This window comes from Zophobas morio, unplaced genomic scaffold (assembly GCF_036711695.1).
Source record: "Zophobas morio isolate AGI-343-1 ecotype UQ-CSIRO unplaced genomic scaffold, CSIRO_AGI_Zmor_V1 ptg000030l, whole genome shotgun sequence".
NCBI lineage: Eukaryota > Metazoa > Arthropoda > Insecta > Coleoptera > Tenebrionidae > Zophobas > Zophobas morio.
Window position 1 is genome coordinate 7,913,474 of NW_026972135.1, and position 24,090 is coordinate 7,937,563.

General features: G+C 32.2%; 2 protein-coding genes across 6 annotated transcripts; both read right to left on the minus strand.

Moving 5' to 3' along the window:
* Window positions 1-364: 364 nt before the first annotated feature.
* On the minus strand, window positions 365-23,890 carry LOC135139113 (uncharacterized). Of its 5 annotated transcripts, XM_064069213.1 has the most exons (5): window positions 23,804-23,890; window positions 23,332-23,460; window positions 9,781-9,913; window positions 9,062-9,190; window positions 365-8,732 (listed from the first exon to the last, which is right to left on the minus strand). In XM_064069213.1, the coding sequence occupies exons 2-5, from the start codon at window positions 23,403-23,405 to the stop codon at window positions 5,400-5,402; spliced, it is 3,669 nt and encodes a 1,222-aa protein (XP_063925283.1). In that variant the 5' UTR covers window positions 23,406-23,460; window positions 23,804-23,890; the 3' UTR covers window positions 365-5,399. The 5 variants fall into 5 exon arrangements, with proteins under 5 accessions (XP_063925283.1, XP_063925287.1, XP_063925286.1 ...); XM_064069217.1 differs by lacking the exons at window positions 23,332-23,460; window positions 23,804-23,890 and adding an exon at window positions 15,505-15,625; XM_064069216.1 differs by lacking the exons at window positions 23,332-23,460; window positions 23,804-23,890 and adding an exon at window positions 13,863-14,017.
* On the minus strand, window positions 1,205-5,304 carry LOC135138472 (putative ankyrin repeat protein RF_0381). Its single transcript, XM_064068446.1, has 3 exons — window positions 5,113-5,304; window positions 2,529-2,783; window positions 1,205-2,332 (listed from the first exon to the last, which is right to left on the minus strand). The coding sequence occupies exons 1-3, from the start codon at window positions 5,302-5,304 to the stop codon at window positions 1,205-1,207; spliced, it is 1,575 nt and encodes a 524-aa protein (XP_063924516.1).
* Window positions 23,891-24,090: the final 200 nt, after the last annotated feature.

Consider the following 24,090-nt stretch of genomic DNA (forward strand, 5'->3'; position numbering starts at 1 on the left):
ATAATACGAAAACATAGGTCTCTCGTTTCCGGTTAATAAAACGCTGACCAACATTTGTAATCATCCTCACTATCATATAACGTCATCTCCAACTTTTACAACAATAAATGTTAGGTATATAAATTTTATAAAATAACATACTTTTTTATTTATTGTTTATTGAGTTTTTACCCTAAGCATCCAAATTGAATTAGCATAACCCTAATTTCATGAGATTTTGGAAACAGGATGGACTACATAAAGAATATTAAAAGAATTTGAAGTAATGTAATGATACTCTTTTTACATCAACATACTATTACTTATCAATTAATTGGGCATCGTCCTAAATACTGTTCATACATTATAAGTGCAGTTACAATAATTACTTAGTTACAGTTTATTAATCTTACAAAAAAATTACACTTATGAACGTTAACACAGTTCTAATATAGAAAAATACAGTATTTTATATAGGTACATGCTATGCAACAAATGCTACGAGGACGTTCTATTAATATAATGTGTCCTCACTATTGTAAGAACTTCAGATAAATACATAAACATTTTTTGCTCATTTTGTAAAAGTTAACTGATGAAAGTTTTGTTAACATCTTATATAAATTCATTTCTCAAGAACATTTTTTTACACTTTAAACTTAAGGTATTAAATACGCCTAATATTCTACTCTTAGATGAAAAACATACATATTTATAGTTAAAAATCAATGACATGTGTGACAAAAATGCCATACCGAAAGAACTATAAAAAACACGATCAAAGGCAGCCATGGATTTTTGAAAGTTGTTGTCTTGACTGTATTGTAATTCCTCTTTCTTCTTTTATTTTGAAATTATATTAATCGTTAATGTTATAATCATTGGCATTCGATAGATAACACATGATATAAGCAGAATAGCACCAATTTATAACGCAACAGAATAAAGTCAGAACTGAGTACTGGATCCAAATTATACAGCGTACTTCTATAACAACCATAGGCATTAAAAGTGATTATAAATCAATTGCAAAAGTAGATAGATATTTAGGACACAAGACAAATTTTATGGAAACTGCTAATTTCTTCCAATGGATAAAATTAAATTATATGAGTAGATACCTTTCCAAAATAAGGGAAAAAAACACCTAAACTCAGAAATGTTCTACAAAATATGCCACTATGTTAAGTATAAGCATAAAGCATAACGAAACTGAATAAAAATATCAAGACATTTCTGCACCAGCACCAAATTCGATCAGCGTTTCGACAACCTGATAATTATTTGTTGAACATGCAAGTTCCAGTGGTGTTTTTCCGTGATCGTCTTGAACGTTGACGTCAATACCGTTATAAATTAAGTAATTAATAAAACTATTATTCTGTTCTGAAGATTCCAAAGCATAATGCAGTGCACTTTTCTTGTCATTATCTAAAATATTTAATTCAGCTCCATGTTCGTATAATTCTTTGACGAACAAAAAGTTACCACTTTTGCATGCCAGTTGCAATGGAGTGGTTCCACAGTTATTTTGAGCGTTTACGTTAAAGTCTGCTGCAGATAATAAATAGTTTAATAACTCTATCACTTCATCTGTCGTTCTTGAAACGTAATGCAAAATGTTATTGTTATTGTTATCTAACGATTGGAGTTGTGCACCTGCCTCCAACAAAACGTCTATGTTATCACTCTTACGTGCAAAATGTAATGGGGAGGCACCGTATTTATTCACGCAATTTACATTTAAGCCTTTATCTAGTAACAATGTTATCAGATTTGTATTTGTATCAGTCGAACTTGATGCATAGTGTAGTGCATCAAGTTCGTTATAGTCAACGTCGTTGATGTTAGCTCCTTTTGCTAGTAGAATTTGTGCAGTTTCTAAATTGCCACAGTTGCAAGCAAGATGTAATGGTGATACTCCGTTTTTATTTGGTTCATTAATATTTAGACCCCGTCGTAATAAACGACGTATCAGTTTTTCACTGCTTTTATTCGAATAACTTGCGTAGTGTAATGCACTGTTGTTGTCGTTGTCTAAAATATCAACTTTAGCTTCCTCTAACAGTAATACTTTAACAAGTTTGTAGTGACAGTATTGGCAAGCAAGATGTAAGGCTGTTGTCCCGTAGATGTTTTGGGTGTTAATGTCAAAAATGTTTAAATCTAAAAATACCACTAACACCATGTGTAACTCTTCCTCATCACCTTCAGATCGCATAAGGTAGTGCAAAACATTGTTTTTATTGCTGTCTAAAACAGAAGCATTCGCTCCAAAATGTGTTAACAGTGCAGCGACATATGGTTCACTACATTCACATGCAATATGTAATGGTGTTATTCCATACTGATTCTGACAATTAATGTCAAGACGGTTATCAGTCCATATCATCTCGCTCCACTAATGCATAATGGAGAGCATGTTTTTTTTTATTATCTTCAATATCAAATTTTGCTCCACACATAAATAATTGTAATGTGTTATTAAAATGACCACGCAAAAATGCAAGTTGTAGAGGCGTCTGTCCATATTTATTCTGAGCATTTACATCAACCCCATCAATTATTAGAAGCGGTATTATTTCTTCAGTATCTTCATCTGAAACAGAAGCGTAGTGTAATGCCGTATTGCCGTCATTATCCACGACTTTCGCTTTTGCACCTACTTTCATCAACGACTCTGCCATTTCGAAATCTCCTTCATAACAGGCGATTTGTAATGCAGTAATTCCTTGTCGATCAGCATCAAAACCGACTTCACCAAGAAGTATTGTGTTTTCTAAATCTAGATAAAAGTACTTACTCTGTCGATTGAATATTAACATTGATCATTTGGGTAGACAATATTGTCCAAATTTGCATTTGTTTCGTAGGTATGTTGTAGCTTCCCTCTTTCCAAATGGAACGCACTGGACAGATTCGAATTCACAACGCTATTATTATTAGATCTTTCCTCGAAGGTATGTCCAGATGATCGGTTGTTTTTATCCAGATTTATAACCGAGTCATTTTGAAGTAGTTTTTCAACGATCTCATTATCGTTCTTTTCTCTTGCAAGTTGTAGAGCTACATATCCATCATTACTTTCACAATTACCGTCGATTCCATTCTCAATCAGTAAAATTATTATTTCTCTGTTTTCTTCCCAATTTTTTGCCGCATGATGTAGTGCGTTTTTGTTCTTGATATCCACGGTATTAATCTCAGCCCCATTTGTAAGTAGTAATTGTGTAGAATGATATTTACAAGTTTTGCAAGCGATATGAAGGGGTGTTTGTCCTTTTTTGTTCTGATAATTGATATCTATACCACTCTGTAACAGTAATTCTATTATTTCAACATTTTCGTCTTTTGCTGATAATGCGATATGTAATGCGTTGCCATGAAAATAACATATGTTCAAATTATTTACATTTATACCTTTGTTAAGTAATGCTGCTACTAGTTCAACATTACCCTCCTGACATGCTGTGTGTAAGAATGAGAATCCAAAAATATTTTGATTCATGATTTATCAGGATGTTCATCATTGTTTCATCAGCTTGACCTTCTGACGCAGCATAATCTAACAAGTTAAAATTACACCAGGTTAAAATTTTTGCGTCAGCTCCTTTTTATCACGCTTTTATTAGCTTGGGTTGTATGTATGTATGTAACGGAATCTTTGAGCTTAATTTTCATCGGTTTCTAAAAGTCTGATCATCTTGAAACTTTGCACACGTCTCAAGGATCGATGACAATGCAATAATTTGATAACAGTTTCCCATTATCCTTATTAGGACCGCCAGGATTTATAAATTCTTTTATGGATGTAACGGAATCTTTGAGCTTAATTTTCATCGGTTTCTAAAAGTCTGATCATCTTGAAACTTTGCACACGTCTCAAGGATCGATGACAATGCAATAATTTGATAACAGTTTCCCATTATCCTTATTAGGAGCGCCAGGATTTATAAATTCTTTTATGGATCCTGTGTAGTGGAGTAAAAGAGATAAAGCTAGCGCGCGATCTGCGCATGCCTGTAGTATCTGGTTTACTCTTCGTTGTAATTATAGTCTTGATTAAAATAGAAATAACGGATATTAAATGAAAAAAACAAGAACGGACTTTTAATTAACTAAACGTGTGCAAAAATGGCTGATCGCATCTTAATTGTGTCAGTATATTATATACCACGGTTATCTCTCTCCGTGTCGATTATACCGATCTATACCGATTATTTCTGTTTCAAGGACAATTTCTGCATAGCTTTGGTTTTACAGTCGGTAAAGAAGGAATGAATTATAATTAAAACATATCTAATCATGAATTCTCACCAACTTAAATAAAGATAACAAATTTTGATTCAGAAATACAAACATGGAGGAAAATTAACTATTTGGGGGGTAAAACTAACCACAATGATGAATTGTGTCCCGTTGGTCCGTGAGGGCGATTGATTTCGAACTAATTCCCGTTGATCGATCATACGGAGACCACTAAGTGGTTCTTTCTAGAAAAATCTAAATAAGTAATTAATTCCCCAATTTATGAATTTGTCGCAGACTAAAAAATGAAAAATAAATAATAGTTTAAAAAACTAAAAAAAACACGCTTTTATTGCTAATCGAACTAAAAACTAGAAAATAATTTTTAATGACAGAGTTTAATATTACAGTAGTAGAAGATCAAACAATCAATCATAATAAATCACCTCAAATTAAAATTATAATAAAATTTAAGTTATTAACAGAATAATTCAATTCAGAGTAAAAAGCGTGGGGTGCATTTTACTGCGGTTCATAACTATCCTCTCATAGATAGTTGCCAATAGAATGATTGTAATATTTAAAATATCAAGCACCCCACGCTTTTTACTCTGAATTGAATTATTCTGTTAATAACTTAAATTTTATTATAATTTTAATTTGAGGTGATTTATTATGATTGATTGTTTGATCTTCTACTACTGTAATATTAAACTCTGTCATTAAAAATTATTTTCTAGTTTTTAGTTCGATTAGCAATAAAAGCGTGTTTTTTTTAGTTTTTTAAACTATTATTTATTCAAACAGTTTCTTTACTATCTCATGCCTACCGTTCTCACATGCCTTATGTAGTGGAGTCAAACTTTCTATATTTTGTACGTTTACATTCACGTTCCAGTTGTCTAACAAATATATTATAAATTCTTCGTTTGCTTCAATGTCATCTTCATCGTCCAATAATTTATGTAAAATGGTACCGCCGTTGCCAAACTTTGCACCATTTTCTGTTAAAACTTGCCACATGTCTTGTAGTTCATAATCAAATGCGTCATTCATAATAGTGCGATACAAGTTCATTTTGTTTAAATATACATCATATTTTATTAGTAATTCAACAATTTTTATATTTCCTTCTCTCGGCGTTTCTAAAGTACCTACATCATCTCGCGCGCCTAAAACTGCAGTGCACAACAAACGATGGATTTGTTTTTTTCAATACTCGAATTGGATGTGGTAATCTCAAAAAACAAATTAAAATAACCCATTTGTGCCGCGTAATAGACCAACGCTTTTTCATCATAAAACTGAAAAACTGAAGTTTGCAACCCTTGAAAAGTTAATAATGACTTTTCAAACAATGTTTCTATCACATACAGACATTTCGATGCTAACGCATATTCCACACAGTCGAAATTAAATAAATCGTCGCGTTCGGCTATTTTGATTTTGATTTCTGGTTTTCCGAAGAGCATTGCGATAATTTTTGTGTAAGTTGTAGATTCGCGGTTTATCCTTGCTTCATCTTCAGGATAATTGATTCCATAAGAACATGCGATGTGTAACGCGTTACGACCAGCTTCGTCTTTAGTACCAACGTTTTCAATTTGTTTTTCACACTGGTGGATATCCTTATAAATTACGGCCAGATGCAATGGGTTCTTTTCGGCCATCATTACATCAAACATGATTCGCAAATTTTCGTACCTTTTAGAAAAAAAGTTTCCTCCGAGCAATCTGACTTTGTCTTGATGTTTCTTGAACCAAACCGAAGCGAAATATTCTGCGTACGTTTGGTGATTAAATACAACTTCTTCATATTCGTTGATATTCTTAATTATTCCGTATTTGTCACCGTTACTTTTTAACTCATCGATAAACTCTTGAGACTCTTGCGTATTTAACGCCAATTTCTCAAAATCTGAAGCGTCGAGACATGTTTTCACAGCTACAAGTTCATACTGCTTCAAAAGAAATCGGATAACTCCTAGTTGATGTTCTTGATTGTCGCCTATAACTTTCTTATAACAGGATTCTATTTTTCCGTCGAAAAACATGCGGTACATCTTAGTTAATACAAATAAACCTTCTTGCATCAAGTCTTCGTATACTTGTTTATTGTTGACAAACATTTCTGTTATTATATAGAGTTGCAGTGGAATTCCCAACAATGCTTGACTTCTGTTAAGATCAACACTGTCAGACATTGCAGTTGTGATTTTTTGTATTTCTTCAGGTTGGTATTTGTCGATCAACCTATCGTAGATGTAACTTTTTTGTTCGTTTCGTCTTATTTCTTCTATGTCGATTGGCACAATATTTAACGTTTGGGACAGTTGTTCGCGCAAGTTTTCTCTTGAAGTAACCCAAACATTGACACCTTCTGCGAATAAGTGCTGTATGCAGTCCATGACCAATTTAACGTAATTGCTATGCACTTCGTCTAATCCATCGAAAAATACATGCATTTTTTTGTCCCTTAACAAAGTACTTATAATGTGTTTTGTAAGCAGGTCATCTTGACTATCCTTCACTTCGATAAAATAATGTAACAACTCTCGGAGATTTGACTCCTTTGCAAAAACCGAATTGTAGTTAATCAAATCAATATTAACTGCCCAACAATCACGTGGACAATTGTAATTTAAAATTTTCAATAAACTTGTTTTTCCCATACCTGGGGGTGCACAAAAAACATTTAACAGGTCTTTAAACTTGGCAAATATATTAGCTTCTTCTATACATTTTCGTCTAAAGCGAAATGGGGTTTGTTTTCCTCTTCTTCTTATTAAAATGCAGTACTTTTGGTCAACTACTTGTAACAAATAAACGTTCTGTTCTTTTGATTTCTCACAAAATTCATCAAATTTCTTATCACCACATTTACTTTTCGTAGAAACAAAAATACAATTGTTATTCAACTTTACAATTTCTGTAGATAAGTAATCAGATAATTCGATGACTTCAAAATATTTAACCAACCTATTAGTAAAACTTTTATGGCAGTTAATAATAATTGCGTTACTCCTCATTAAGCCTGCAAGTTTAAAAATTTGTTGAATATTGATAAAATTTGCATACACAGTTCTCGGGATATATAGATCGGGGGGTTTTTCCACTTGTTTACCAATTAACATATACTGGCATTGAGACATGACAAATAGATCTTCAGTTCTGACGTACCTAGCAATATTTATGTCAGTCTGCAGTAAATGCCTTAAAGGAATATAGTTTCTGCCTTGCAGAGAAACATTAAATTTATTTTTAATATTGGAACAATATTCTTCGTTTGGGTGATTTTCGATTATGTCAGATAAAGTTTTAAAAATAGACCAACCGTGAAACTGGTAGTTTGAATCGTCAGTCAACAAAAGAACTTTTTTATTTTGTAAGGATTTGTGCAAAAGTTTCATCACTCGTTCTACTACATTCGCGTTAGATTTATCAACCGTAATAATAAGAGGGATTTTTCCCCAGTGCCACAAAATTTTTGCCTTTTGTACTCTGCTTAATTCAGTTTTACGTTGCTGTGCGTATTGATCCAGAGGGGATGTGTTACAGTCGTTATTTTCTTCGACTTCTTTCCACATATTGACGACTATTTCTTCTTGACTTTTACCGACAATCGTCATCTCGAAATCCATTATCGCTCGTTTTAGCAAATCGGTTTTCTCACTAGTTCTCTTCCCAGTTAATGTTTTTATGTAAGGTGATAGTGCTAGTTCGGTTAACTTGACTAACAATAAGTGTTTTGTTAAAACAAAATTTTCCGACCACCAATATTCCATAAATTGTAAGAAAGGGTCCAAAATGTCGTATTGACTTTGTAGCAAATTGTCGAGCTTTACTTTAAGGCTTCCTTTTACGCTTTCAATATCATCCTGATTTGTGAAAAAATAGAACTTGCTGCAGACGTTCGCCACGCTTTTCAGTTCTTCTGTTTCAGAGTCACCGTTTGGTTTCACCTTAAAGATTTTATTCTCATCGTCGTCAGAATTTACCAATAATTCTTTGTATTCCAGGTTGCTAGAATCTTCTACTAACAACGATGTGTACTTTTTGTTAAAAGATAACTCAGAGCCGCCTTTAATGGCGGCTTGGCTGTTTGTATACAGAATAAAGTGAAGATCTTCATCCTGTTTCTCAAAATTGGAAATAGATTGTAAATAATGAGGTAAATAGAATTTACTCTTTTGTTGTTTCTTATTTTTGTGGATGGTTTCATTGGTCAACAAACTTTCGGTAATGTACTCTTTGTTAAATTTATGCTTTAATTGGAAAAGAAAAGTCGACCGTTTACCATTTTTAAAAGTCGCTTCAATTTCGATGTCATCAAAATCGCCACATTTCTTATTATTGGTGGTCATGCGGAAATCAGAAACATTTTCGTCTAAACCGAACTTCAGAGCATAGAGTGTGCATGTCAGGTATTCGTACCCTCTGCCGAGATCTACTACTCCCTTCCTTTTTTCATAAAAACAAAAATTTGGAGAAACCGTTGGTTGAACCTGAAAGATTACGTTTATAGATATATCACAGTAAAATTGCTAATATTTTCTATTAAACATACCTTACAGAAAATATATGTCAAAGCAGTGCAAGAGAACGAGCCAAAATTCAAACCGTCTAATTTTGAAAATTGTATTAAAAGAAAGATAATAATAGAATATAAGGTATAATGAAAATGACAATTTGTGAAAAACATGAACATTTGCTCATATTTTAAACTAAAAAGTTACTTTTTCTCTGATAACTAAACAAGTAACATACGAAGCTTGACTCAGTTCGGAATTAAAAAATTGCTTTACCGTAAGAATCATTCCATGAACGTACTCACATCTGTTTCTGTTTCGTTTGAAGAGATTTGATCCACCTGTGGGCTGGTGTTTGATTGCAACTGCTGATTTTCATTATTCTCCTCTATATTTTCTTGTGGCGCCTGCTGTGTACTTTCAGTTTCTGGAACCTTTTGAAACAAATTATTTTTTTTTCTGCAAAATAATTAAAATTACAAAATGTAATCGTCAAGTTATTTACACTAGTACAATCATTTGCAATAGAGGCATTCCTGATAAAAAAAAAAACAGTGTTAACAAAAGAAAGATAATAATGATAGGTATCTATTTATCGCTTAATTTAAGTACACATATCTGTTTAGTCAAGGGTTTTTATATCTTTGAAAAATTCTAAACTGCAACCTTGAGTTGAGAACTATCTTTTTTCATTTGCAGATAACACCTTTTTATTGAAATTTTTTGTTGTAACAAAATAATTTTTGGCATTTTCAATTTGAATGACTCAGAAATGTTGGAACTTGATAATATGATTTCTAAATAACAAGAAATGTGGCAAACCAGCGTTAAGTGAACGTCAGCCTCCCACACTGACAGAGACAGACACACTATTTTGTCAATGAGTCAGTTTATCCAACGTGAAAAAACATTCCATAGCTCACATTTGTCGAAAAACTTCCTGAACGATTTATAACAAGTAATGACGTACAAACAAAATTTCAACTCGACTAAAATCTCATCTTGATAGCAACGAAAAACTTACATCGTGTTTTGGTGCAGGCTGCTGCTGGATTCCTGAGCTTTCTGCTATTTGTTGGTCTAGAAGCTGAAGTTCTTCTAGAAGTCGTCGTCTTCTTTGGTCAAGTGACTCTTGAGTATTCTCCATGATCGAGTATCTAATTTAAGAAATACAAACATACGTGAGTTCCACTGGGATATTTGTTTGTGACATAATAAATACTTAATAATATAACATAATAATAAGATAATAAATAAGTTCAAATGAGAATTTAGCTTTATAGACTTTAAATTTTATTCTGGATTGTGGTATTATTATTTTTTATTCTTAAGAGAAGACGCTAACCAATATGTGTTTAATTATCCGAACCACAAAAGTGTTGACTACATTTCAAAATATTGTCATACATAAGTGTTATTTTCGAGACATTGCTTCGGTTTGAACATTTTTACCTCAAAGACAAAGATCCTTGTGAAAAACTTCTTCATTACAAAAAATATAGACCATAATCCACAACTTTGCCGCTCATTGACTTTAAAATCTTGAATAATAAAAAAAACTGGCGTGTTGAAAATTCTAGTACACCTCTGCAACCAACAATGAAGGATTTTTTTTTTTGGAAAAATTTAACGACACTAGTTGAGTAAGATTTACATTGTTAGAAATTAAAATCAATATTTTTTTTTATTTCATGCGAATTACTACGAAATTTTGATAAATAAAAATCGAATTTTAACACGAACAGATGTAAAATGACAAAAACTTTATGATATATTGTGTAAGATCATAGACAAAAGGCCATGATTTTGTTGAGCGTCATGAATTACATTAAACCAATGCTCTTTCTCATCAAAAATTATCAAATTAAATGTGTACCTACGTGTTCGTTAATAGAAAACAAAATACACTTTGAACATACAGTTTTAAATTATTTAGCTCCAATTGTGACCATCAACTGTTTCCTTCAGAATAGTATTGTTATGAAGATCGGTAATTAAATCGGTGTGGGTATAATTCCACAATTTATTTCTTAGTAACTCGAATTTACATGACTAATTATACAGCGATTATGTACAAAATAATTCCGGCGCAACTTGACTGATTTCACTCATTTAAACCCATACTCCCGTTCTAGAGGTTTCGTGATCGAAGTATTTCTGGAATAACCATCGCGACTTCGGCTTTCAGGTTTTTCTTTAGCCAACGCCGCCCGGCCGCCGTCACCGACGATGAGTCACCCAACATCGCCGCACATACTAGAAAACCCACAGGTGTCGTACTGGGGCCGCGTATGGGTTTATTTCGTAACAGCATATTATGATACTAGTTTATAATGCAAGGGATTATGGCATGAAGCTTCAGAAGCTGAACCAAATTTAGTGCCAAAAAATGAGAATTTATATAAAAGAGTATGAAAAATTTTTGAAGTGGGTGACAACGGTGATTGAAAAAGCTATGTTTGTATATTTTGCGGACCAGCTAAATTACTTGTCTTTTAGTTTTCAACTTTGTATTTGGATTATTTTCTTGTTTTAGTCAAAAATTTATACAATTTCAAGCATCTGCTATTCCGACTCCAAGTTAAAGTGTATGATGGAGATCAAAAAGAACGTTGACATAGCTAAATTTTCCAAGCTGACAGTGTTTTTGAAAAGCTATTCTGTCGGCTACAATACCGAGAAATCGCCGGTATTTACTATATACTGCTGCGCTAACAACTTCATCCTCTGGAATAACTACTGGACATACAAATTGTACGTTTCAATTGCAAGTAATATGTTTTCCTGAAAACATTAATAATTGTTGCAACATTGTTTTTCAATGAATCATTATCACCCACTATCTTTACACATGTCATAAATCGTATTGCGAAGTTCCATTTTTATAGGCTCATAAAGGTTGTTTGTCTTGAAAGATTTGGGATTTCGTGTGGTTGGGCTGGCGAAAACACTCAGCCTCTCCTTTCTGGTTTTAATCTTAGACACCGTTGACAAACTAATGCCTAAAGCATTCAGTTGTAATAACTAATAAAACAATGAAAATTTCCATTGCTTTTTATCTTATTTGTTCTATGGCATTTAACGACAACAGAGGACCATTGTTCTCCTTTCCCATAGGGAAATACTCTATGACTCTATGAGATTAGCCACCATCATCAGCACGGGAGCTCAAATGTTTTCCGGCCGTGTTCATTTTTGGTGCAAACAAAAAAAAACAAACACTTAGAACAAACAACACAAATAATAAACTGGGTTAGTTTTGATAAGATAATAAGAAAGAATAAGTTGTTTTTGAAAAATAGAGAATAATAATTAGGAACCACGGTTAGAAACACTCCAACAAAAACAAAAACGACCACACTTAACGAAAAAATGATAAATGTAGTTCTACTTAGTGTACAGAGACATTGCATAGTGTCATCTCTTTTCTAGTCAGGGGATTTTGTGAAATAGAGTAACTGGCATGTTGCGTAGCATTAGTCACGTGTTTGTAAGGATATGGGCAATTCCACCGTTACTTAGGCTAAAATCGTACTGGACTCTGCAAAATTTTCTTATTTTAAACTGTCCTCATAAGTGTTTTTACACTTTCATTTTTTAACGTAATCGTAGAGATTTGTTTTCTCGTTTTTCTTAATAATTTGATATGACTAAAGTCATATTTAATTTAGTCAAAATTTAATTAAAAGTTTGCGTTACTTACGTGAAAACTTTGAACCTGCCTTCTCTGGAATTGATAAATTTTCTCCATTTTCTATGGAATTGTGAATTATCATACAAAAACAGTTATACTGATAAAAAAAATAATTTTCGTGTATTCAAAAACCGAGAAGAAGTTTAATTTTGATTATGTCTAAAAAGAGAAAAAATTGCGTTACTTACACGATGTCATCGTTTCTTACGCGAACTTGTGAATATAAGCTCCCCCGGAAGTAAGAAAAATTGCAAATTCGTGTTTTAAATAAAAGAAAAAGTTGGTCGAATGTTGTTTAGACAGAACTTGCCTCGCCCATGAAGTACAATGAAACATTTCCAGCATTTTCGAGAATTATAAAATTTGATTTTGCAAATTTTATTTTTTTATGAAAACTTCTGTAAGTTGAAATAAACAAATGTATGTAATGTTAAAAAAGTAAAAGGATCAAGTGCTAAAAGAAAAAATATACAAACTTACCGAATTTACAATTTATTTATTTGATGACATTACCATCATTTGAAATTTCCATTTGTTTGTTTTCATTTTGGCTTTTCTCGCTTTTCTCCTTTTTATTTTCATTATTCAATTCAATATATTCCTGCTGATATTTTCGGTTGGTTGAATTTAGGTATTTTTTTAATTTTTGTCGGTGTTTTCTTAATCTTTCCTTGGATGTTAAAGACACAGCAAAATCAAATTATTGGTAGATTAACGGCTGTCAAGACTAATTATTTAATTTCAAAGCTAAGCCACCGAAATAAAATTATCCCGTTTCGCGTAAGTAACGATGCGATTTTTAATAATAATCATAAGGCAATTTCAATAAAAGTACAATGAAAATAGAGAGCGAGAACGAGAAAAAGAGACAATGTAACCTGATTTGCAATTATTTTTAATATTTCCGAATAACATGAAAATTAGTCACTTATCGTTACTTACACCAATTATCACATATATCAGAAGGAAGAAGTATAATATTTTTTTAAAGCTGATGTTGGGATAAGTATTGATTGTACATTATTGTCAATAAAGGTGTACTCTTTACGACCGTGCTTTATATTGTAAGTAAATCGAGATATTTACTTTGTTTCTAGCAATGTTAAAGAAGACATAATATCTATCATTTCGTTGAACAATTTTATTATTCCTCAATAACAAGAAATTTTTACTGCGGGTGTTATGGTATTGTAAAAGCAAATACGAGTATATGCTAGTAAAATTTAAAGTTTTTAGAAGTACTAATTATAAGATTTAGATTAATTTAACAATTTTCAAAAAAATGTGCTGAGGTTGACATTTTCGTGGTATGGCCCATATATAAATCAGACTATAACTACTAGCGACAAATTTTTAACAAGTACCTACATGTATGCACTCACCTGATGGTTTTTGTTCACTGCATAGTGAACAAAAACCATTTATTTACACGTCAATAACACTGATAAATTACATCCATTGAAATCGGTATAAGCTCACAGTTTAAGTAATTACTCTGCCAGAAATTTTATCTTCATCTGTCAAGTCAGCGGATTTTGTGAATATAATAACTGGTATGTTGCGTATCAGTGGTAGGTATACATTTCGCAACTCCCTTCGTTAGTTTATACATAAAACTAAGATCGCTATCACAATAGTAAAGTTGTCTGAATTTATATGATACTTTCGTCATGTGTTTGTAATTACAAATATACATACTTAAATCAGACTATTAACTAGTAGCGATTAATTTTTAACAAGTAGCTTCTTATTCACCTGATTGTTTTTCTTAATGGTGAACAATATGGACTTGGGGAAGGTACAATGGGCCCAAAGGCGAGGCCTAAGTGCCGGCTGGCTACGGTCAGCCCCCATAAATTAAGAATTAAGAAGATTAAGAATGGTGAACAAGAAACAACAACCATGTCGTCACCTGAGAACTGGTTTGCCGCATAGACCAGGCCGCGTCCGAGGGATTTTCGCCTCTGTTGTTTAGTGCAGATTTGCCGCATGTCGCACTTGGGGAAAGGGAAACATAGTTTAGAGTGAGTGCTGATTTGCCCCATGTCCAAGCAGAAATCGATACAGTATCGTTATCCGTTTTTAGGTATTTGTTTGCTGTTTTGCTTTTCAGTTTGGAGTTTGGCACGAAATCTTAATCAACTTCACGTGCAAAACAAGTAAGATGGGAATGACTCATAATGTGAAATAAATAAAAAAGAGACTTAACAATTTTGATGAATGTGAAATTAAAAAAAAAAAAACAACTGTAATTTGTGCAACTCTTTTTTTTTTTGTTATAGATGTTACAAATACTTTCGATTTTTTTTTTAAATGATTGAGTTTCAAATTATTAGATTCGAAATTTTACAAATTCAAATTTCAAATAGATTTGTTGCTCGATAAACAAATAATTTAACTTTTTACTAATTTTAGTGAACACGATTTATAATGCTGCATACCAGTAAGAGTTCACAATTTTTTTTTTTGTATTTGCACTGGTAGAAACGATATTTCTACATCTAATCATAGATAATAGATACATTTTTAATTTTTTAAATTAAAATGCTGTGAAAGTATATAAAAAATTAAAATTTCGAAGCGAAATCCACCTAAGCATTCATAATGTACTACTGAACGTTTACAAAAATCAGCTTTTGACATAAAATGCTTGCAAATTTTGAAACAGGATTGGAATGTTTCTTGACAATCATGCCTAATACATTTTTGACTTGTATCTTTTAAAAAGAATTATTTCCGAATTTATAGCTATTTACAATTTACGACTTAGTTCAAGAATAAATTCCTTATTATATTTTTTGCCTATAACTAAATAGATGTATGTTGTTAACTTAGATAAGATACCTTACATTTAAACGAGTAATTTGTTTTTTAATATGACGTTGCCTTTCTTTATCATTCTACATATTTGCCTAACCATTATTGTCGTGCAATTATGTGCGTGCACATAAAAATAAATTTACAATAATTTATTAATGGGTATATTTTTTTACCAGTTAATTTAAGTGGATGGTTATGTGTAATGTTAATAATAGCCTCATAAAATTCACTCACCGGATTTCAAAAGCTATTAAATCCAAATCTTATTGTTTATTTTTTTTACGTCTCGAGCGTAAGCAAGGGAAGTATTGTAATCAAGTTCATCGGGCGACTGGCTACTTTTATGGCTTCTCAACGTTTCATGATCCCTATAATACGAAAATATAGGTCTCTCGTTTCCGGTTAATAAAACGCTGACCAACATTTGTAATCATCCTAACTATCATATAACGTCAACTCCAACTTTTACAACAATAAATGTTAGGTATATAAATTTTATAAAATAACATAAGTACTTTTTTATTTATTGTTTATTGAGTTTTTACCCTAAGCATCCAGATTGAATTAGCATAACCCTAATTTCATGAGATTTTGGAAACAGGATGGACTACATAAAGAATATTAAAAGAATTTGAAGTAATGTAATGATACTCTTTTTACATCAACATACCATTACTTATCAATTAATTGGGCATCGTCCAAAATACTGTTCATACATTATAAGTGCAATTACAATAATTACTTAGTTACAGTTTATTAATCTTACAAAAAGAGTACACTTATGAACGTTAACACAGTTCTAATATAGAAAAATACAGTATTTTATTAGGTACATGCTATGCAACAAATGCTACGAGGACGTTCTATTAATATAATGTGTCCTCACTATTGTAAGAACTTCAGATAAATACGTAAATATTTTTTGCTCATTTTGTAAAAGTTAACTAATGAAAGTTTTATTAACATCTTATATAAATTCATTTCTCAAGAACATTTTTTTACACTTTAAACTTAAGGTATTAAATACGCCTAATATTCTACTCTTAGATGAAAAACATAGATATTTATGGTTAAAAATCAATGACATGTGTGACAAAAATATCATACCGAAAGAAATTTAAAAAACACGATCAAAGACAGCCATGGATTTTTGAAAGTTGTTGTCTTGACTGTATTGTAATTCCTCTTTTTTCTTTTATTTTGAAATTATATTAATCGTTAATGTTATAATCATTGGCATTCGATAGATAACACATGATATAAGGAGAATAGCACCAATTTATAACGCAACAGAATAAAGTCAGAACTGAGTAACTGGATCCAAATTATACAGCGTACTTTTATAACAACCATAGGCATTAAAAGTGATTATAAATCAATTGCGAAAGTAGATAGATATTTAGGACACAAGACAAATTTTATGGAAACTGCTAATTTCTTCGAGTGGATAAAATTAAATTATATGAATAGATACCTTTACAAAATAAGGAAAAAAAAAACACCTAAACGAAGAAATGTTCTACAAAATATGCCACTATGTTAAGTATAAGCACAAAGCATAACTTAAACGAAACTGAATAAAAATATCAAGACATTTCTGCACCAGCACCAAATTCGATCAGCGTTTCGACGATATGATAATTATTTGTTGAACATGCAAGTTCCAGTGGTGTTTTTCCGTGATTGTCTTGAACGTTGACATCAATACCGTTATAAATTAAGTAATTAATTAAATTATTATTCTGTTCTGAAGATTCCAAAGCATAATGCAGGGCACTTTTCTTGTCATTATCTAAAATATTTAATTCAGCTCCATGTTCGTATAATTCTTTGACGAACAAAAAGTTACCACTTCTGCATGCCAGTTGCAATGGAGTCGTTCCACAGTTATTTTGAGCGTTTACGTTAAAGTCTGCTGCAGATAATAAATAGTCTAATAACTCTATAACTTTATCTGTCGTTCTTGAAACGTAGTGCAAAATATTATTGTTATTGTTATCTAACGATTGGAGTTGTGCACCCGCCTCCATTAATACGTCTATGTTATCACTTTCAACTGCAAAATGTAATGGGGAGGCACCGTATTTATTCACGCAATTTACATTTAAGCCTTTATCTAGTAACAATGTTATCAGATCTGTATTTGAATCAGTCGAACTTGATGCATAGTGTAGTGCGTTATTTCCGTTATAGTCAACGTCGTTGATGGTAGCTCCTTTCTCTAGTAGAATTTGTGCAGTCTCCAAGTTGCCACAGTTGCAAGCAAGATGTAATGGTGATAGTCCACTTTTATTTGGTGCATTAATATTTAGACCCCGTCGTAATAAAAGACGTATGAGTTTTTCATTGCTTTCATTCGAATAACTTGCGTAATGTAGTGCACTGTTGTTGTCGTTGTCTAAAATATCAACTTTAGCTTCCTCTAACAGTAACACTTTAACAAGTTTGTAGTGACAGTATTGGCAAGCAAGATGTAAGGCTGTTGTTCCGTAGATGTTTTGGGTGTTAATGTCAAAAATGTTTAAATCTAAAAATACCACTAACATCTTGTGTAACTCTTTCTCATCACTTTCAGATCGCATAAGGTAGTGCAAAACATTGTTTTTATTGCTGTCTAAAACAGAAGCATTCGCTCCAAAGTGTGTTAAGATTGCAGCGACACATGGTTGACTATTTTCACATGCAATATGTAATGGTGTTATTCCATACTGATTCTGACAATTAATGTCAAGACGGTTATCACTCCATAAGCTAAAAATGATGTTCCCAACATCATCTCGCTCCACTAATGCATAATGGAGAGCATGGTTTTTTTTATTATCTTCAATATCAAATTTTGCTCTACACATAAATAATTGTAATATGTTATTAGAATGACCACGCAAAAATGCAAGTTGTAGCGGCGTCTGTCCATATTTATTCTGAGCATTTACATCAACCCCATCAATTATAAGAAGCGATATTATTTCTTCATTATCTTCATTTGAAACAGAAGCGTAGTGTAATGCCGTATTGCCGTCATTATCCACGACTTTCGTTTTTGCATCTACTTTCATCAACAACTCTGCAATTTCGAAATCTCCATCATAACAGGCCATTTGTAATGCAGTAATTCCTTGTCGTTCAACATCAAAATCGACTTCACCAAGAAGTATTGTTTTTTCTAAATCTAGACAAAAGTACTTACTCCGTCGATTGAATATTAACGATAGATCATTTGGGTAAACAATTTTGTTCAAATTTGCATTTGTTTCGTAGGTATGTTGAAGCTTCCCTCTTTCCAAATGCAACTCACTGGACAGATCAGAATTCACAACGCTGTTATTATTAGATCTTTCCTCGTAGGTATGTCCAGATGATCGGTCGTTTTTGTCCATATTTATAACTGAGTCATTTTGAAGTAGTTTTTCAACGATCTCATTATCGTTGTTTTCTCTTGCAAGTTGTAGAGCTAGTGATCCATCATTACTTTCACAATTAACGTCGATTCCATTTTCAATCAGTAAAATTATAATTTCTCTGTTTTTTTGCCAATTTTTTGCCGCATGATGTAGTGCATTTTTGTTCTTGACATCCACGCTATTAATCTCAGCCTCCTTTGTAAGCAGTAATCGTGTAGCATGATGTTTACAAGTTTTGCAAGCGATATGAAGGGGTGTTTGTCCTTTTTTGTTCTGTAAATTGATATCTATACCACTCTCTAACAGTAGTTCTATTATTTCAACATTTTCGTCTTTTGCTGATAATGCGATATGTAATGCGTTGCCATGATAATAATATATGTTCAAATTATTTACATTTATACCTTTCTTAAGTAATGCTGCTACTAGTTCAACATTATCCTCCTCACATGCACTGTCTAAGAGCGAGAATCTAAAAACATTTTTCTCATTGATGTCGACACCATGATTTATCAGGATGTCCATCATTGTTTCATCAACTTGACCTTCTAACGCAGCATAATATAACAAGTTAAGGTTAAAACAAGCTAAAATTTTTGCATCAGCTCCCTTTTCAAACATTTTCTTTACAATTTCATGTCTACCTTTCTCACATGCTTTATGTAGTGGAGTGAAAGATTCCATATTTTGTACGTTTACATTCACGTTCCAGTTGTCTAACAAATATATTATAAATTCTTCGTTTGCTTCAATGTAATATTCATCCAATAATTTATGTAAAATGGTATCGCCGTCGGCAAACTTTGCACCATTTTCTGTTAAAACTTGCCACATGTCTTGTAGTCCATAATCATATGCGTCATCCAGAATAGTTGCGTATATGTCTATTTTGTTTAAATATACATCATCTTTTATTAGTAATTCAACAATTTTTATATTTCCTTCTCTCGTCGTTTCTATAGTACCTACATCATCTTCAGCGCCTAAAACTGCAGTGCACAATAAACGATGGATTTGTTTTTTGTCAATGTTCGGATTGGATCTGGTAATCTCAAAAAACAAATTAAAGTAACCCATCTGTGCCGCGTAATAGGCCAACGCTTTTTCATCATAAAACTGAAAAACTGAAGTTTGCAACCCCTGAAAAGTTAATAATGACTTTTCAAACAATGTTTCTATCACATACAAACATTTCGATGCTAACGCATATTCCACACAGTCGAAATTAAATAAATCGTCGCGTTCGGCTATTTTGAATTTGATTTCTGGTTTTCCGAAAAGCATTGCTATAATTTTTGTGTATGTTGTAGATTCGCGATTTATCCTTTCTTTATCTTCAGGATAATTCATTCCATAAGAACATGCGATGTGTAAAGCGTTACGACCAGCTTCGTCTTTAGTACCAACGTTTTCAATTTGTTTTTCACACTGGTGGATATCCTTATAAATTACGGCCAGATGCAATGGGTTCTTTTCGGCCATCATTACATCAAACATGATTCGCAAATTTTCGTACCTTATAGAAAAAAAGTTTCCTCCGAGCAATCTGACTTTGTCTTGATGTTTCTTGAACCAAACCGAAGCGAAATATTCTGCGTACGTTTGGTGATTAAATACAACTTCTTCATATTCGTTGATATTTTTAATTATTCCGTATTTGTCACCGTTACTTTTTAACTCATCGATAAACTCTTGAGACTCTTGCGTATTTAAGGCCAATTTCTCAAAATCTGAAGAATCGAGACACGTTTTCACAGCTACAAGTTCATACTGCTTTAAAAGAAGTCGGATAACTCCTAGTTGATGTTCTTGCTTGTCACCTATAACTTTCTTATAACTGGATTCTATTTTTCCGTCGAAAAACATGCGGTACATCTTAGTTAATACAAATAAACCTTCTTGCATCAAGTCTTCATATAATTGTTTATTGTTGAGAAACATTTCTGTTATTATATAGAGTTGTAGCGGAATTCCCAACAATGCTTGACTTCTGTTAAGATCAACACTGTTAGACATTGCAGTTGTGATTTTTTGTATTTCTTCAGGTTGGTATTTGTCGATCAACCTGTCGTAGATGTAACTTTTTTGTTCGTTTTGTTTTATTTCTTCTATTTCGATTGGCACAATATTTAACGTTTGGGACAGTTGTTCGCGCAAGTTTTCTCTTGAAGTAACCCAAACATTGACACCTTCTGAGAGTAAGTGCTGTATGCAGTCCATGACCAATTTAACGTAATTGCTATGCACTTCGTCTAATCCATCGAAAAATACATGCATTTTTTTATCCCTTAACAAAGTACTTACAATGTGTTTTGTAAGCAGGTCATCTTGACTATCCTTCACTTCGACAAAATAACCTACCATCTCTCGGATATTTGACTCTTTTGCAAAAACTGAATTGTAGTTAATCAAATCAACATTAACTGCCCAACAATCATGTGGACAATTGTAAGTTAAAATTTTCAATAAACTTGTTTTTCCCATACCTGGGGGTGCACAAAAAACATTTAACAGATCTTTAAAATTGGCAAATATATTAGCTTCTTCTATATATTTTCGTGTAAAGTGAAATGGGGCTTGTTTTCCTCTTCTTCGTATTAAAAAGTGCAGTACTCTTGGTCGACTATTTGTAACAAATAAACGTTCTGTTTTTTAGATTTGTCACAAAATTCATCAAATTTCTTATCATCACATTTGCTTTTCGTGGAAACAAAAATACAATTGTTATTCAACTTTACATTTTCTGTAGATAAGTAATCAGATAATTCGATGACTTCAAAATATTTAACCAACGTATTAGTAAAACCTTTATCGCAGTTAATAATAATTGCGTTATTCCTCATTAAGCCTGCAAGTTTAAAAATTTCTTGAATATTGATAAAATTTGCATACACAGTTCTCGGAATATATAGATCGGGTGGTTTTTCCACTTGTTTACCAATTAACATATATTGGCATTGAGACATGACAAATAGATCTTCAGTTCTGACGTACCTAGCAATATTTAGGTCAGTCTGCAATAAATGGCTTAAAGGAATATAGTTTCTGCCTTGCAGAGAAACATTAAATTTATTTTTAATATTGGAACAATATTCTTCGTTTGGGTGATTTTCGATTATGTCAGATAAAGTTTTAAAAGTAGACCATCCGTGAAACTGGTAGTTTGAATCGTCAGTCAACAAAAGAATTTTTTTATTTTGTAAGGATTTGTGCAAAAGTTTCATCACTCGTTCTACTACATTCGCGTTAGATTTATCAACCGTAATAATAAGAGGGATTTTTCCCCAGTGCCATAAAATTTTTGCCTTTTGCTTTTTTCTGCTTAATTCAGTTTTACGTTGCTGTGCGTATTGATCCAGAGGGGATGTGTTACAGTTGTTATTTTCTTCGACTTCTCTCCACATATTGACGACTATATCTTCTTGATTTTTACCGACAATCGTCATCTCGAAATCCATTATCGCTTGTTTTAGCAAATCGGTTTTCTCACTAGTTCTCTTCCCAGTTAATGTTTTTATGTAAGGTGATAGTGCTAGTTCGGTTAACTTGACTAACAATAAGTGTTTTGTTAAAACAAAATTTTCCGACCACCAATATTCCATAAATTGTAAGAAAGGGTCCAAAATGTCGTATTGACCTTGTAGCAAATTGTCGAGCTTTACTTTAATGCTTCCTTTTACGTTTTCAACATCATCCTGATTTGTGAAAAAATAGAACTTGCTGCAGACGTTCGCCACGCTTTTCAGTTCTTCTGTTTCAGAGTCAGCGTTTGGTTTCACCTTAAAGATTTTATTCTTATCGTCGTCAGAATTTACCAATAATTCTTTGTATTCCAGATTGCTACATTCTACTAACAACGATGTGTACTTTTTGTTAAAAGATAACACAATGCCGTCTCGAATGGCGGTTTGGCTGTTTGTATACAAAATAAAGTGAAGATCTTCATCCTGTTTCTCAAAATTGGAAATAGATTGTAAATAATGAGGTAAATAGAATTTACTCTTTTGTTGTTTCTTATTTTTGTGGATGTTTTCGTTTGTCAACAAACCTTCGGTAATGTAGTCCTTGTTAAATTTATGCTTTAATTGAAAAAGAAAAGTCGACCGTTTACCATTTTTAAAAGTCGCTTCAATTTCGATGTCATCAAAATCGCCACATTTCTGATTATTTGTGGTCATGTGAAAATCAGAAACATTTTCGTCTAAACCGAACTTCAGAGCATAGAGTGCACAAGTCAGGTATTCGTACCCTTTACCAAGATCTACTACTCCTTTCCTTTTTTCATAAAAAGAAAAATTTGAAGAAATGGTTGGTTGAACCTGAAAATTTACGTTTATACATAGATATATCATAGTAGAATTGCAAAGATTTTATATTACATAAATATATACAGAAAATATTTATCAAATCAGTGCAAGAAAGCCAAAATTCAAACCGTCTTTAATTTTGAAAATGAATCCATCCAAGAAAGGTAATAATAGAATAAGTAGGTATAAGAAAATGAAAATTTGTGAAAAATATGCACTTTTACTCAGATATTACATTAAAAAGTTAATTTTCCTCTGATAACTAAACAAACAACATACGAAGCTTGATTCAGTTCCGAATTAAAAGATTGCTTTACCGTTAGAATCATTCCATGAATGTTAAAATTACTCACATCTGTTTCTGGTTCGTTTGAAGAGATTTGATACCCCTGGGGGCTGGTGTTTGATTGCAACTGCTGATTTTCATTATTCTCCTCTATATTTTCTTGTGGCGCCTGCTGTGTACTTTCAGTTTCTGGAATCTTTTGAAACAAATTATTTTTTTTTCTGCAAAATAATTAAAATTACAAAATGTAATCTTCGGCATTTTCAATTTGAATGATTCAGAAATGTTGGAACTTGATAATATGATTTCTAAATAAAAATAAATGTGTAAAACCAGTGTTAAGTGAACGTCAGTCTCCCATACTGACGGAGACAGACTCACTATTTTGTCAATGAATCAGTTTATCCAACGTGAAAAAACATGTATGGCTCACTTTTGTCTAAAAACTTCCTGAACGGTTTATAACAAGTAATGAGGTACGATACAAACAAAATTTCAACTCGACTAAAATCGCATCTTGATAACAACGAAAAACTTACATCGTGTTTTGGTGCAGGCTGCTGCTGGATTCCTGAGCTTTCTGCTATTTGTTGGTCTAGAAGCTGAAGTTCTTCTAGAAGTCGTCGTCTTCTTTCTTCAAGTGACTCTTGAGTATTCTCCATGATCGAGTATCTAATTTAAGAAATACAAACCTACGTGAGTTCGATTAGGATACTTGTTTGTGATATAATAAATACTCAATAAGATAAGATAATAAAAAGATAATAAATAAGTTCAAATGAGAATTTAGTTTTTAAACTCTAAATTTTTATTCTGAGTTGTGGTA

Excerpts from the sequence above, each read along its gene's own strand:
- LOC135139113 (XM_064069213.1), bottom strand. The coding sequence starts at position 23,405 with ATGAAAATCAGCAGTTGCAATCAAACACCAGCCCCCAGGGGTATCAAA. Across the intron at positions 9,191-9,780 it reads AGCCTGCACCAAAACACGAT|GTTCCAGAAACTGAAAGTAC; the intron begins GTAAGTTTTTCG and ends TTGTTTCAAAAG. Across the intron at positions 8,733-9,061 it reads CAAACGAAACAGAAACAGAT|GTTCAACCAACGGTTTCTCC; the intron begins GTGAGTACGTTC and ends GTAATCTTTCAG.
- LOC135138472 (XM_064068446.1), bottom strand. The coding sequence starts at position 5,304 with ATGAACTTGTATCGCACTATTATGAATGACGCATTTGATTATGAACTA. Across the intron at positions 2,784-5,112 it reads TAGACAACTGGAACGTGAAT|AGTAAGTACTTTTATCTAGA; the intron begins GTAAACGTACAA and ends TTCAATCGACAG. Across the intron at positions 2,333-2,528 it reads TAATAATTGATGGGGTTGAT|AATCAGTATGGAATAACACC; the intron begins GTAAATGCTCAG and ends ATTAATTGTCAG.